The sequence below is a fragment of the Homalodisca vitripennis genome, chromosome 6 (genome assembly GCF_021130785.1).
Source record: "Homalodisca vitripennis isolate AUS2020 chromosome 6, UT_GWSS_2.1, whole genome shotgun sequence".
In the NCBI taxonomy this organism is placed as follows: domain Eukaryota; kingdom Metazoa; phylum Arthropoda; class Insecta; order Hemiptera; family Cicadellidae; genus Homalodisca; species Homalodisca vitripennis.
Genome location: NC_060212.1, coordinates 124,266,857 through 124,283,365, shown reverse-complemented (window position 1 = coordinate 124,283,365; position 16,509 = coordinate 124,266,857). Strand labels below are relative to the sequence as shown.

The window sequence follows — 16,509 nt, the reverse complement described above, 5'->3', positions numbered from 1 at the left end:
TTAATGAAACAGTTTTAAGCCTAACATTTCTCATTTTCAAGTCTTCGCACATCTTTAAACCTAAATTTGCATTCATCCGCTGCTAGTAAAAAAACCTACATAAATCTTCAGGAAACTATGTACAAATTTTTGGTAAAGTCATTTCGTTTAGTTATGTTCTATATTTTGGTATTAATAAGTCACTAAATGTACCATATCACTGTTGAAATGCACAACGAATTCTGCAATAAAAGTCTAGATTCACCTGTATGACATTAAAACATTTTTAAAACCGTTCAAGACACATAGCATTATTGTCTTCTTATGTTCTATTGTTAAGAAATGACAGTTTAATGTGGTCAAGTGATGTGTTTGACTGCAAGTATCATTTTTTTAACTAGTAATAATTAAATCGTGTAGCAGTTTAAACGATTGCGGTATAATATTACCGTGACAATTGTAACAAATGTTGTTTAAATAAAATCACTTTACTTTGTTCAGACTTTCGGAGCGAACACCAAAACCTCAGATTGAATCCTGATATGAAGAAATAATATATACTATTGACTAGTATATGACACCATAATTTAAACTTTGCTCGTTAGTTGTTTAATTTCTTTGCCGAAACACAGATTTGCTTACTACGGATTCACGACAGTCATATTAACATTTGTGTAAGATATGGATTACAAAAACACGCATGTTTTTATTTTCACAAACGAACAAATTGCACTGGTTTCTTGCACTCACATGTTTTTTCGCAGACCTGACAAACAATTTATCGCATTTTCCACATTAGTTGAATCTTTTACGCCAAAGAATTTAATGAATTTAATTAATCGACAGTGTGCAATAAATTTGAGGAAGAATGACACAAATCGGCGTACAGCTGCGTTTACCGCCTTTCCGCTCCACAATTGTCCGACTTTCCACAATTAAATATCGCTAAAAACCAGGAGCTCGCTCGATCAGTAAATGAAGTCAGTTAATTGTCCTGGTCTAATGTTCGCTAATGACAAGTCGCCGTCATAATTGCACCGGTAAAAAACCTCGAGAAACCAGCCATCAACCAACATACTTTCACATTGGTTTCTTCAGTTCTGTCCTGGACATGGGGTTGCTGCGTCTGTATTTCACGCAAATTTTGACATGACAGGCATTTCGGCCTTCTTCCTGCTAAGAATGTGTTCGTTATTTGGTACTTTACAGTTTGGCGAAAATTGAGTAGAAGAGAAGCATTTGTTGCGCAAGAAAACTATTGAATAGGTAGGAGATCGTATTGACCACAAGCTTTTGAATTGAAGTAAGAGTACGCCCAAATATAAAAAAAAATCAGTACTCATCGATTTTGAAGAAATTCAATATTTTTATTCCGGGAATAGACTTTACAAGGTATGAAGGAATCAAGGTGAGTTAAAATGTAATTCACTGAATTATTTTGCCACGACAATAAGGAGATCCACTGCCACTCCACGAGCAAAATATAAAACTTAATTTATTTAGAACAACTACTACAGTTCTTGGACATTTTAGAGATACTTCCAGGTACAACCGATACCTTAGTCTCGAAATACATGAATTTTTCTTCGAATATAATGGAGAATTATACTTCCACGTTTGGCCTATATTTGTGACTATAAGGAACTAATGCGAGAGTGAATCTTCAAAACCGGAGTATGGTTACAAAAATTTCCTGGTAAGACCAATTCCTTAGTCCCGAAATACGTATATGAATTAAGCTTCGAAAATAATGGGGAATTTTTTTCCACGTTTGGCCTATATTGTTGAACTGTAAGGAAGTAATGCGAGAGTGAATCTTCACAACATGAGGATGATTACAGATGTCGTCATTTTATTTTCTTGTAATTATATTGGTCAATGTCTTTCACCAGGGATGTTATAATTCTCTACAGATTAAAGATTGATACCCTAGACATTTCTTGGTATAAAATATTTTATATTTGGTACACAATACTTGAAAAGCACGTGGAAGTAATGTGCCAAGTAATGCAGCTGTATGTCAACTCAAGTCGCTGCTGGTACTCGAGTTATGGGGGCGCTCCGACTAGTTTTGGGGATGCGGGTGCGACTTACCGCGGTCGATTCTGAGCCAAAACAGCAGCTGACGGGCCTCGAACACACATCGGTTTACAGTTATATTTGTAACACATTGTCAAAGTGCCAAGTACTGAAAAGTGTAAGTACAGCTGCCCACCGAACACGAAAGGAACAGCTAATGTGGGTAGAGATATAAGTCTAGTATTGGGAAATTTATGTGACAGCTATCTATAGACCATGCTGGTCCCATAATCTTCGACTTTAATTTTTACCGACTCGAAGAAACTGGTTCTAGAACATGTTCCGGAAACTATAGCAGGCTGTAAAGTATTTTCCCGAAATAAAAATATTGAATTTCTTCAAAATCGGCAAGTACCGCTTTTTATTTGAGCGTATTTCTTAATAGTAGTGAGTGAAAGACATGTTCCTTACTTTTTTCTCAAAAGCTTGTGGTCAACACCATTTTATACCTATCCAATCGTTTTCTTGCTCAACAAACGCTACTCAATTCTTCGTCAAATAAACTGTAAGGTTCCAAATAATGAACACATTATTATGATCTCTTTCCGGAAAATATCATGGATCTTAATACAATGTACCATGAAATATTGCCAAATTAACCAATCGTCATTTAATATAATAAACCGATAAAACTGCCTCGAATGGACCGCCAGAGCACAGCGAAAGAGTTGATACACAGACGGATATGAAGACGGAGAGGCAGCCCTTGACCCTAAAGCCAATACAACTCTTCCTTGGATCAATAGAAACCTATCTACCAATTTTCAAGTCTCTATGATATTTCGATCAAGAGTTATTGGTATTATTCCAGCTTTTAAAGGAAATTTATGGATCACAGAAAGATTCATCAAAGACTGGCTCAGTTCTAGGAGCCACCTGTGCATCTTTTATTAGCTGCTTATGCTTAAAAAGGTATAGGTATAGTATTAGGAAACAATTTTATGTAATGGAATTGAAAAATATACAACAAACTATCATTGTTAGAAATATATAGGCCTACTATTTAACACAAAAACAGTAACAACACATGGGCAGTAGCAAATTCTCATTCTAGGCTTTCTAAAAAATGGAACCTGGGCATCATCTTTGCTTTATTTCTCATTTCTACTGTATTCTTTACTGTATAGCATTATTTTACAAGTTGATATTGCAATTATCCGCTCAATAGATTTACAGGATTATCATTGCCCATAATAAGTTGACGTTATCACTATAAAATGACAAAACTGTGGATCGTTTAGAAAATTAATTTTAATATGACTAGACTATAATTTATAGGATTGTACTTGAAGAACTTACTCGTATTTTCCTACTTATTATTCCATAATCACAAGACGTTAGGCGCTATACGCCATATCAAAATTGCTAAAATATAATGGTTTGGTTTTGAATAGTTCAAGTTTAAAAAGGAATGGGTTGCCAGTGAGGTTACTTCAAGATTTAAAGTGGAAAATTTAGTCAATTTTGAAACGAAGCTCTAAGAAAAACTGTTAGACACAAGATAAGATTGTAAAACATTATGAGTATTGTAAATTATAAATTTAAAAAATATCATGGTTTGTAATGTTTCAAGACTTGGGAAAATATATTATTTACTGAATAAAATAAAAATAAATCTTATTTTTAAAACGTACATTATGTTCTACATAAATGTATGCCTTTTCTTAAGCCATCTTTCATACGGTTTGTATAAAAATGTCTTATCTCTTTCTTTAGCTACTGATCTATGAATGTGGTTGCAAAACGTCCTCACCCTTGATTTGTGATAGCACCACCCTAAAGAAAAAATCAAATCAAATCAAAAAGAATTCTCATAAGAACAACTTTGTGTGCATTGAAGGTGTACGGAGGTGAGCACGGTGAATCAAAGTATTTACAGAATGAAAATGTGAGAACCGGTGATGAAAGTGAGAGTGGCCGAGTGAAGGGATGCTAACTGATGGGTGTCGGATGACGGGTCATTCTCTAATTACGGCATCTGGCCGCCATTGTGCGCGGTAGAGTCGGTAGTAACGGGCGCACCAAGCAAGCTTCCTTACTCGACACAATAAAACAATCATCATCATTCGGCGGTGAATAAATAACTGACTAATTGGCAGGGGCCGCTCCGCTCAGCGCCGCCCTCTCGCAGGATGAAATACGAGACTGCAAATCAGCGGCCATCTTTAGCCGGTAATTAATAGTTTTGTTGGTAGCCGAGTGAAACGGTAACCGTGATTGATGACGGGACCTACAAATCTCTCGTCAATCGGAGGCTTCTGACCCCTACGCGGCGCGGTGCGGCGAGATTGATTCCACCACCGGAGTCCGCGACCTCGCAGTGCCGCTGTGACAAATTCGCAAATTAGAAACGGTGTTGTTTTAATTAGCTATAATTGCCAGTAGATCGTTGATTGTGGCCTGCACGTTTCCTCCTCAGGGTCGAGAGCAGGTGGTCGGTGATAATGTCAAGGTGGTGTCGTCATCGTAGTTGACGGCAGGTGATAAGTCAAAGATGGAGCCATGATAGTAGGTTCAAGAAACTAGATATTCATTCTAGGTTTGAGGTAACAGTTTTTTATCAGTCACAAACAGCTTATTATCTAATTTCTTACTTACTCTGCCTGCTTTATGGGATAATTGTTTTGTAAAAAGACCTATCCACGTTTTAGCCTTATGTTGCCTGTTCTCATGAGCCTTTGCGAGGATCTTATTAAACAGAATAAGAAGATTCGGTACAGTACGAGGTTGATGGTACTGATAAAAAGTGTGACGGTCGCAGACAGGATTTGAACCTGCTATCTCTAACTCAGACCAAAAGTTACACGTTTTAATCCGCTCGACCACCGGCTCTTGTAAAGACTTGTGAACCCGAGCAGAGGTTAGCCTTCGCTTTCCAGAATGCAAAACTTGAGAACCTGTCAAAAATATGCAATTCATTTAAAGTCCATTATAGCGATATAAAAATTAGAAAATACCAGGTCACAGTAGGGTCTGACTTGACTTTTCCCCATTAAAGGAAATCGGCAGCTGGTGAGTTTCTCTTTGGCGTGGAAGAAGTAGAGGTCGTTTGGCGAGAAAGAGATTACAAGACTGGTGGAGAAATTTCGCAGAACATTGTTCCTGGAAGTGATCTTGTAATGTCATGAACGACACATTAACGTTCCTCCGGCAGATCTGTCTAACTGAAATCGGAGTCCTAAGTGTTCTATAACTCTCACGATCCGAGTCTCCGGCACTTCTATCAAATGGCCATTGTGAACAATTTGCCAGCTCGTAAAGTGATGCTGAGCCAACTGTAGAAATCTGCAGCTGCTCTGATAGTACATTGTTGCACGCCACAGTTGATCCTTACAAATTCTAAGAATTCTTTCCGCCTATTTTAATCGGGTGGGCATCTGTACGTGTAACTATTGCTATATGTATCAGTTTTTTTTTTTTTTTTTTTTTTTTTTTTAATAAACACTTGTACTAAATGTTTAGCGAGTTCAATATTGCAAAGAATCTAGAACCAACCGTATTTCTAACGCGACACTTCGAGCGTATATCTTGACTAACGGAACCTAGCTAATACTACTAAGTACTACTCTGTCTCTGAGATTCTCCTAGACCTCAGTCGAGACATCCAGCGAAGCTCCTCGCCCATTGTCTATCACCGGGAGAGGATACAACTGCGGAAACACCTTTTCTGATAGCTAAAGTGACGGAACGCTGGGGTATGCTACTTTCCTACCGCCCCGTGTACTGGCTTCCTATACGGTATCAATGGGGCCGTTTCCTCCCGATAGCTAATGGCTGACCAGTGTCCCGCCATTGATCCAGGGCCAGCCGGCCAGAACGACGTAATGGAAAACCATTGCGACTGCAGGAAATGGACGCTGAGAGGATTTAATTAGCACATACGCGTTGGTGTTGCGACAACATCTCATAGTGTGCACAGGACATGCTGAGAGGAGAACAACACAATGATAGTTTCCCGTTATGTCTTGTTACGTTACGTTAAGTTTCAAATGGGTCTTAAGTTAATTTGTATTGGCTGAGCGTTAGTGAAGCGCATCACTCGAGGAGCTGAAAGGTTTATCTTCTGTCTGTTCGTCTGACTGTACCCACAGTATCTCGCTAACAATTTAAGCTATAGACTTGCTATGAATATATATATATAGGCGATCTCGATCGATGATGGTGCATGTCACCCCATGAGGTTTGGCTGAGCATTAGCGTAGCCTAACTCTCCGCAAGATGTTACGAAAACGAATTGAACTGTAAACTTTTACTTGAAACTTTATTTCTAAATAGACAAAATAGAGTTCGATGATGGTGTACGTCCTTTGATAAGCTTTACGAGCATGAGCATGACCGAAGTATGATTGTCCGGATAGGATTTTAAACAAATATTCATCTATAGACTTGCAATCTCGAACGATGATGGTGCATGTCACTACATGGGATTTGGCTGAGCATTAGCGCAGCCTAATTCTCCGCAAGATATCACGAGAACAAATTTAACTGTAAAGTTTTACTTGAAACTTTATTTCTAAATATACCAAATTGAGTTCGATGATGGTGTATGTCCTTTGATAACATTTACGAGCATGAGCATGAACAAAGTATTATTGTCCGGATAGGATACACATATCCATATATAGACTTTCAATTTAGCATTAACTAATTAGAATTAATTCCAATAAATGTTTCCCAATAAACCATTTCGTAATTGAAAATGCTCAGGTGGAGTTTCATACAGTGCATAAATCTTCCTTCAAATTAGTTTTGTACCAATTAATGGGTTTTAGTGCGCAGCCGTCCTCTACAGTTGTGTTGCTGATGAACAAGACAGACAGCAGTACTTTGAAATTCAAACAGCGGTGTAAGTGTATAATTTAATTTCATTAAATTTATGTAAATTTTATCGGAGTATTCAAATTGCATTAGCGAGCCGGGTAAGGACGGTAGGCATAAAAAAGTGATCCATCATAACATCAAGATCTAGAGTGGAATCATCAGATAACGTGGCTTATATACCTGGGCTTCCGCCCGCGCCGACACCTCCAAGGCTACTGTACTTTGTCCATCACGTTACAGACATCTGCTTCTCGATTACACATTCCACAGGATTCCTAGAGGATCCTTAATGATGGTCTACAGTTTATAAACACTTCAGACGCTGAATCTAACTATTTGAAGGCTACATGGTAAAACGTGTCTTCTTGATACTAGTTGAGGGGGAAAATTATTTTAATTGATAGCCGAATTCCCAAAGTGACAGCCAAGGAACTTATTTATACGGAAATACACCATTTCACATCTGACCAAGAAGAAGGCTATTGAGAAATAATACACATTAACGATATAACCAATCAATAATAGCAACTATCAAAAATGTATACAAATATATATGTGTTAATAATAATAACAGTGATACTAACGAAGTAATAACAACGAGAATGCGAATAACAATTTGTAACAATAACATAACTACAACCACCAAAGTAGTAAAAATAACAATTTCGTAACAATAACAAAGATAAAAATCAATAATAGTTACTACAACAATACTTTGTAACCATGACTAAGTGATGACAATATAACAATGATGACAATAACATATATAATAACATTGTTATGTAATAAAAGTAAACTAATTAACAAAACAATATAGCAATGGCAATCTGACTTTCGGTGCCCAATAACATTGTGGCTCTTCCGGGGAGGCGAGGGAGCACAACAAGCACGTGGTATCATTGGAACTGAAGTGGCTCTTTAAAAAGCGCTACCTAGGACCATCAACCGCACAGCACTTCAATTGAGGTGATGTTGGTCTTAAGACATCCGCACGGAGATCCCTCCTAAAGGCGTGGACCGACGGATTGAAGAAGTCCACATTAGAACATACTCTGTTGCCAGTTCTCATACATTCATACTCGAGTATCTCGCTGTGATATACAGTAGTAGCTGAGCACTGCGATCATTGCGATGAGGTACATGGAGACCTATCATGTGTAGAATGACTGGGCATTCGATCCTCCTGTTCAGCATCTTGTACAGGAAGACCAAATCGATGATGGTTCTTCGAGCTGATAGAGGCGGGAGATGGAACAGATAGCACAACACCTTCAAGTCATCCTCTAAGTACTGATACTCGAGCTTCACACCAATGGTTCTACGGACACGCCAGTGCAGAGGTTCAAATAACTGTATTTGATCAATCTCGGTAGGGGGACCAGACTACACCAGAGAACTCGAGGACTGGTCAGATATTTTGCAGATATACAGGATTACCACCTATGGAAACAGGTTGGTATTGTCACCGACATGTTCAGTATGTTTGTCTTTGCTAAACATGTAATTTGTCAAGATCTTTTCCATTCTCCATGACCATGAGCTTCGATTGATTACATCACCAAGAATGACGCAAATCAAGGTACCTGGTGTTACGAATGGCTGAAAATTTCAACACCTCACCAAAGAAACTACAGGTATGAACAGTATTCCTTCTACTTCGCTTTCAATCTTAATTCTTCGAAATATAAAATTATTCATTAAATAAGTTTGACCCTAATTTCCTCTTATCTACAAAAAGACAGTTGTATCATTCCCTATACTCTCCTAATATGCTTTCAGTTGTGGATATGAGACTGTTTCGTTTTCTCTGCGAACCCACCTTGAGATATAAGAATCAAAACTAAATATAGTTAAAACATGAAAAAGAGTAAAATTATAGTTAATTAATTTAAAGTTGTATAATATAATGTTTATTTAACTCTCAAAATATTGCCACTATCAGTGATGAGATAGATAAAAGTGTCCCTATGAAAAAATCGTTTTATGCAGTCGGTTTTTTTGTAAATCTTCCCTGTATAAACCACCCTCTAAAAATTATAGAGAAGGCAGATATTGGAATACTAAATTGTTCCGTTTCTTGTATATACAGACCTACAAGCTTGTTTAATTCCAACTGATGTAAATGAGAATAAAGTGAAATTTCACCTACAAATTGGAATCTCCCAAGGTGTTTCTTCCTCCAGCGACTTCCCGTGATTCTCTTCTCTCCCGATGAACGGAAGAAGTCCATCAGTTCGGCAAACACTGGCGGCCTCTACGCCTTTAACGATATAATTGTGCGCCCAAACCTCTCGCTAATAAATGACTGTTATTTATATTATATAATTACACGGGTGATGCGGAGATATCCGTATTTACATAGAGCCCTGGGCTCCTATTACCATATATATAGACTATTAGAGGGTCAGGAGCCAGGTAGTCCTCCCCTCCACCCCACCCCACCCCACAGACTGGCATCTGATTGACGGGAGGTGTGAAGACCAAGTGGAGTGAAGAGTGATCAGAGTGAAGAGAATTACATAGGAAAGGAATTTTAAGTAGTTTAAATACTTCAGAAGTAGCTTCTTTTAAGTATAAAGCCTCTGGCAATCACAAAAATCTAACTACAGTAGAGCGTCAAAATTCGGATTCAATACTGGCGAAAAATATTTCGTTTATATACGTACAGATTTTTAAAAATCTTCAAATATTTCTTAATTAAAGTTATTTATCAATCACAGTTTAACATTAGGTATACTATTTTAGTTTATATTATAGCCTAGGTGTACTTTACGGAAAATATGACTACAGCATTTCTTCTGTAAGTTAAAAATTAAAAGCTTTTATTAATAAGGGAATGAATAATTTAAATTATCCCCTCCACGTAAACAACATCGTGATTGATGCATGATTTCACATAACTTTTCATTGGCTCTTTGTGCATTACCTCTTTTTTGGTTTTTATTTCGAAAATAGGGGCATTTCAAAAATCCGAACGGGGTCGCGTCCCAATTGATCCGGATTATTGGCGCTCTACTGTAATTCTGAATGAGAAGAGACAATAATAAATATTTTCCTCTGTTTATACAATATAAACGTCAATGGTAAATCGCGTAATCCTGGTATAGTTTAAGAGATGAAGAACAATTTGACAATTTACTCGAGAAGTTAAAGACAAAATGGATTATTTTTACAGTAAAAGAGATATAACTGTGTATCCCCACACGATGAGGTAAGTTCTCTTATGTTGTTTGTTATTCTCCATGTTATCAGCTACAGAAAAAATGTGTTTTAGTTATCACTTATTTTTGCCAATTTCACTCACCTTTTCACATTCCAGCCTTCGCTACGTAAACGCAACATGCCTTATTGCTCTAAACATCTTTGACCTTCACGGTGAAACGAGTGAGAAGTGGCATGATACGCTCTACGTCGTTAATCTTCACTTGGCTGTGAAATTATAAACATGCATGCCATACCGAACTGACCATACCGTAACCTTGGCAACGAAACTAAACATACAGTGATCTCCCTCTACTGCCTACGGTGGAGACTAGCAACATCTTATTATATCGTGATAAGCATGCCAGCCTTGGCAGTGCCACGTGTATAAAATACCTGGTGACATGCTGTACTAAATATTTCACAGTGACAATGAAATATGCAACAGTGCAGACTTTACAGGTCAGACGTTTTACAAAATAAAAATGAATGACATGTATTACTGTTGTAGGTATAAATACCACGCTTTGTCAACAATTCAAACTTGTTAAGTTGCCAAGATTTTATTATGAATTCAATAACATAAACATATTTACAAGTCTGCTAAAATTCACCAGCTTTAAAAAGAAAAATACAACTGTTGTGAGCAACTTTTATCGATTTTATTTTAACATTGTAAGCTCTGGATTATTTTCTACATACTAACGACTTCGTAAGTTATGCTGGAAAACCATTAAAAAGTGTCCCCGTCGTAGAAATTCCTACCTGAGCAACAAGATTGGTCTATGAGAAACGAGTTTAATGCAAATGAAATGTAAGAAACTGTGGAGATTCAAGGTTGGTGACACTGAATGGCTTAATATGCGCATGTAAGAGCCTCGTAAGTGCAGATGTAGGCGGGAATTTCCCGTACAGTTGCAGTATTGATGTGGCAAGTATGAGTTTGAACAAACAGGAGTTGGTAGCCCTGCGCAGCGAGACGCGGCGTCCATTCAGCAACAAAACATAACCTCAATGTTTACTGCCAGTCTAGCCGCCTACAGCTCTCGCCGGACGACCGCCTGCATGACGTATTTATGACTTACTTTGTATCTATCATGCATTATTCACTTTGTTTAGTCGCCTTGGCTCAAAATGTACGTAAATGCCATGTTCCATAAAACCACCTTAGTAAGCATATAAATAATACTTTAATATTTAGTTGAAGAAATGGCAAGAGTCACGTAAAGAATAAATTTACGTTATTTTGCATCGTTAGATTTTGTTTAGGAGATACACATAACAAGGAATAACGTAATTATTTTCGGTATTAATCATTACTTTCCTTTGAAACTCTTCTAAAAATAGAAAGGACTTCGCGGTGCTAAACTGCTTCATTCTGGGCATAGTTTGGTACAGAGGTAACTGTGCAACTAGCAAATGGGTATTTCCCAGCAGAGTTCACTTATCCACTGTCCAATTGAAATTAAATTTTGTACTGCGTGCGGCAAAATCCAATGGATCGCTCACATCCGAGCAACCCCATTGATATTCAAGTGCGGGTAAAAGGGTTGTCTGCAAAGACTGGAAGAGGGTAGAACATTCTTATATATTTCTGATAATATAGTGTCCGCTAACTCTCCTCATGCGGATGTAACATAAATCTTAACAGAAGGCTTCTGCCACCGTCTTATCCATCTTGAATATTCTGTTAGTCCAGAAACAAAAGTCTTGTTAGGAATAATTACAATGAGAATTTTCCTCAGACTATTGTCCTAAGTGAGATTGGTTTATGTGCTGGGCAAAGGATTATAACTGTCACCATTCCTAGTCGTTTTTTAAGGTACGATGACGTTCTTCTAGATTCAGTTGAAACTTGCATTGGTGTGTTCTATTAATAAAATGTTTAAGTGATTGTTAACTGTATATATAATACTCTAAAAGGTTGTACTTGGTTCGGTGAACCGTAAGAAAATCCAGAAAATACAAAAGATCCTAGCACAACAAACAGACAACGGTAGTTTGCATTCCTTGTGATCTTTCTCGGTGGAGTTATGTCTGAAATTAATCACTTTGTCCAAACAAACCATTGGTAATTTCTGTTTGTATTAGGTGCAGTTCTTCCATGTTCATGACGGATATTAAAAGTCGAAATAACATTGCTGTATTGATACTGTTACTTCAAACAATTAGCTAAAAGACATTAAACTGCCTTACCTTGTGAACACATCAGGATAGTGAGTCCTGGAAAAAGCCTTCTCCAGTTCTTCCAGCTGGAAGCTGGTGAAGGTGGTGCGGTAGCGCCTCTGCTTCCTCTTGGGCGCCGCGTTGAAATCGTCCAGCTCACCCTCGCTGCCTTCCTCATCCCGCCCTGACACTCCCATGGTCGCCTCACTTTCGCCTTCGCCCTCGCCCTCCACACTCGCCTCTGGGGAACTGCGCGGCGGCGTCGTCGACAGCTCTGTAACACCAAATGTCACAATAGTAGGCTTGGAGAACACAATGTTAGATTCCAGTTCTTCCTCAGGGTCAAAATCTTTTACACCTGCCCAAAAACCGGAGAATTCCACAGACAATTAGGTAATATTATATCACAAAGCCATGAAAACCATGATCTGTACGAGTATATAAATAAATATAATAGATTATAGATATTCCATGAGATAACAGAAACATTGTATGTGGACTCAATTCTTTTGTAACGGATGGTTCAGTTCCAACTGTAAAATCACGGATTCTCTTATGTCATCGGAAGTTAATGTCCCTATGCTACTACTCTCCCTATGCTGTGGACATACATGAGAACAGCTACAGAGCAGGATGGAGGTAATCACAAAAGCTATTGATATTACAGAGACAAGCCGAGCTGAGTAGTGAAAGTGTGAGTACTAAACTGCTCGGATTGCTAGTCTTGTGGCCGGACATACTGTGCAGATTTATGTCGTCGTAAAAGACATTATGAGAACTCATTATCGTTTTTATTTTTGTGTCGAAACAAGTGGAGTTTTCTGAAATGAACACGGCTGCATGGTTAGAATTATAGTCGTTGGTCAGTCATCAAACGGTCATGAGTATTGGATGGTCATTGGATGATTTCATAACTTGAAGACTACACTGCCCGAGTAAGTTCACTTTATTGTCGGACAGTTTTGCACGCCAAATACCTGAACTGTTAAGGATTGATCATATAGGTCCTTCTTAAATTTTTTTTGTATGTCTGAATTCCTGAGTGAACGATAACTCTTGATACATAAGTCCTATAGAGTTTAAACTCGGTCCATTGGGTCAAGAACAAAATGTATTGATTTTGAGGAGAAGATTTCAAAAATTAAAAATAAGATAAAATAGTAATTTTTATACCGTTCTTGTCGGTAACCATGATGGAAAAGTGAAAATCGTGGAGTAAACCAATTTGTTAAAAAACTGAATAACATCATATGACATTTTATGATGTGACTTCAGTAGAAAAAAATAACAGAGAATTTAGTTTTTTAGAACCATATTGGAGATATAGAAAACAGAAACGTCTCTATCATATCCTCGTAGATCGAATGGGCTTGAAGATTCATAAATTACATAACACTTACTGTCGAAATATTACATCATACGAGTATTATTAGTCACTAAAACATGTATTGCATGAGGCACTCCCAGGTTGACGAATGACTTCTAAGAACACTTTGTCCGGTATGTGATATAGATAGGTCCCGAAGAGAGGCAGGCTCGCCGTAAGGAAATATTCCACACATTCCAGAAGTGTGTTTCCTGAAAGGCCTAACCTGTCTGCAGTCTGGTGATACGTTCAATTAGTGGTTTTCCAAATCCGGGTCGCCGCAACCACTGACAGAATTATGAAACTCTGGTGAAACGGAACTGCCGCAGCCTCCGAGAGGTGAAGACGGGTTCTACGATGATTCACAGAACACCTACCTTGTTCTAGTATGATTCACACAAATCCCTCTACTTCCTTTCACAATGGCAGAAAGGTATCAATGACGCGACAGAGCTTTTTAAAATTGTGACGTTGTCCTTCCGTATAGCCGCCTGTGCGATAGGAAAGTCCTCTCTTTGTACATAAGTTCCTCTTGATAAAAGAAGGAACCCTATTGATTTTGGGTTCGACTGATAAAGGCTAGTCTGTCTATCATTCATCCATTTGATAGGAGGGTCCTAAAAGTTTAAAATGTTGTACAGAGGTCTCACATGATAAAAGAAGGAACCCTATTGATTTTGGGTTCAACTGATAAAGGCTAGTCTGTCTATCATTCATTCATTTGATAGGAGGGTCCTAGAGGTTTAAAATGTTGTACAGAGGTCTCACATGATAAAAGAAGGAACCCTATTGATTTTGGGTTCGACTGATAAAGGCTAGTCTGTCTATCATTCATTCATTTGATAGGAGGGTCCTAGAGGTTTAAAATGTTGTACAGAGGTCTCACACGATACAAGAAGGAACCCTATTGATTTTGGGTTCAACTGATAAAGGCTAGTCTGTCTATCATTCATTCATTTGATAGGAGGGTCCTAGAGGTTTAAAATGTTGTACAGAGGTCTCACATGATAAAAGAAGGAACCCTATTGATTTTGGGTTCAACTGATAAAGGCTAGTCTGTCTATCATTCATTCATTTGATAGGAGGGTCCTAGAGGTTTAAAATGTTGTACAGAGGTCTCACATGATAAAAGAAGGAACCCTATTGATTTTGGGTTCGACTGATAAAGGATAGTCTGTCTATCATTCATTCATTTGATAGGAGGGTCCTAGAGGTTTAAAATGTTGTACAGAGGTCTCACACGATACAAGAAGGAACCCTATTGATTTTGGGTTCGACTGATAAAGGCTAGTCTATCTATCATTCATTCATTTGATAGGAGGGTCCTAGAGGTTTAAAATGTTGTACAGAGGTCTCACATGATAAAAGAAGGAACCCTATCGACTTTTGAATCAAAAGCTAAGGGCAGTCTGTACGTTAACTCCTAAAAGAAAGGTCCTAGAGACTTCAAACTTGATGCATTAAGTTAAAGTTTTGAGCATTATTAGTTACTTTGTTAGAAGTTATTTCCGCTCTCTTATACATGCAAAACCATTACTAAAAATTCTAATATTGGAGATTCAATGAATGACTATTATTATTAAGTGCCTTTACATATTATACTCTTAATATAAAGTAAAAAGACACATTTTTATATCGTTCATTTTATAGAGGTAAAATATAAATAATAGAGGTAACTGTTTCAGTTAATGAGCAATACGCCGAGCATTACTATTTTTAATGAAATCTTACATAAAAATCAAACATTCGTGATTTATATGAAATATTTTATTGTTATGTTATAATATTCTACGGTTGTTATAGCTTTGTCACTCATTGTTTGCCGTAATGCAATATTGTACTTAATATTCCGTGCTGTTCATTGGGAAAACGTAATGTAATATTGTTATTTTATTCTCATTCTTTACATGAACTCATCATCTCGAAAACCGTCCGAGATAAAAAATGTTGTAACAAAACGTTTAGAACATTTTATAATTATACCGAACACTTTCTAATACATATTTTTTGTAGGTTCATAAATAACGCAGTTGTGATTATTTTACAACCTTTAACGGCAGTCAAATAAACGAAATGACACCTAGCTGTTTGTAATTAATCCTTTACTATCTATATTTATAAGATTTGGTCGCCCAACCGTTACTAACAATTAATATGAAATTTCGTCATTATATAAGATAATGGTACGCCTTGTCTGATAATAAAACGTTCAAGAGATAAACAGAGAAAAGCAATCCCTTCCCCCAAATACAAATAAAACAATGTTTGATGCTGTGAAACGTTTTCGATCGTGTTTTATTTTCTAACATAAGTTTCACATATACAAATTCAAATCTGTGACGACTAAGTTTGGAATGTTCAATAATATATACCCAGTAATATTATGTTACATATTTTATAACAGTTGTGTAAAATTAATACTCCTTACGTGGTAATAATCTTAGAGCTAATAATCTGAATTATTTTTGTATTGAAATTCAACCCTTTATATATAGTATATAGATATTGTTATTAAAATGCTACCACCCAAACAGCGCAGACCGCTGCGGTATACCGCTGCTAGGGCGGATGGCCGCCAGGTACGGATCCGGATGGAAGCCATGTCCCTATAATTCCATTAGCTTGTCGAGTATTGGCCCGTGAAATGAACGCCAGTGCACGTGTGTTTTCGCCATAATTGTCCGGAAGCGACAATTTCCTGTCCGTTAAACCCAGGTGTCAATCATGCACTTTAATTAATCCTTGCCCGCGCTTCCTACACCGCTTTCCACTCCGCCTTGTTCGCTACGCTCGAAACTAATTAATCCTCGATTAGCCACTCTATGTCGTATTTCTAGTTATGGAGTACTGGTAGTGGGTGTTCTTGTCCGATAGAGGGATTGTACACGGAGATCGGT

At 37.5% G+C, this 16,509-nt stretch overlaps 1 protein-coding gene across 1 annotated transcript in view; it reads right to left on the bottom strand.

Annotated features, from left to right (window-relative positions):
• The window catches only part of LOC124364910 (homeobox protein aristaless-like), a 175,917-nt gene that overhangs the window by 18,255 nt on the left and 141,153 nt on the right, over nt 1–16,509 (bottom strand). The window contains exon 2 of the mRNA XM_046820718.1: nt 12,277–12,520. Within this exon, the coding sequence (XP_046676674.1) occupies nt 12,277–12,520 (244 nt within the window). The remainder of the gene's footprint in view (nt 1–12,276; nt 12,521–16,509) is intronic.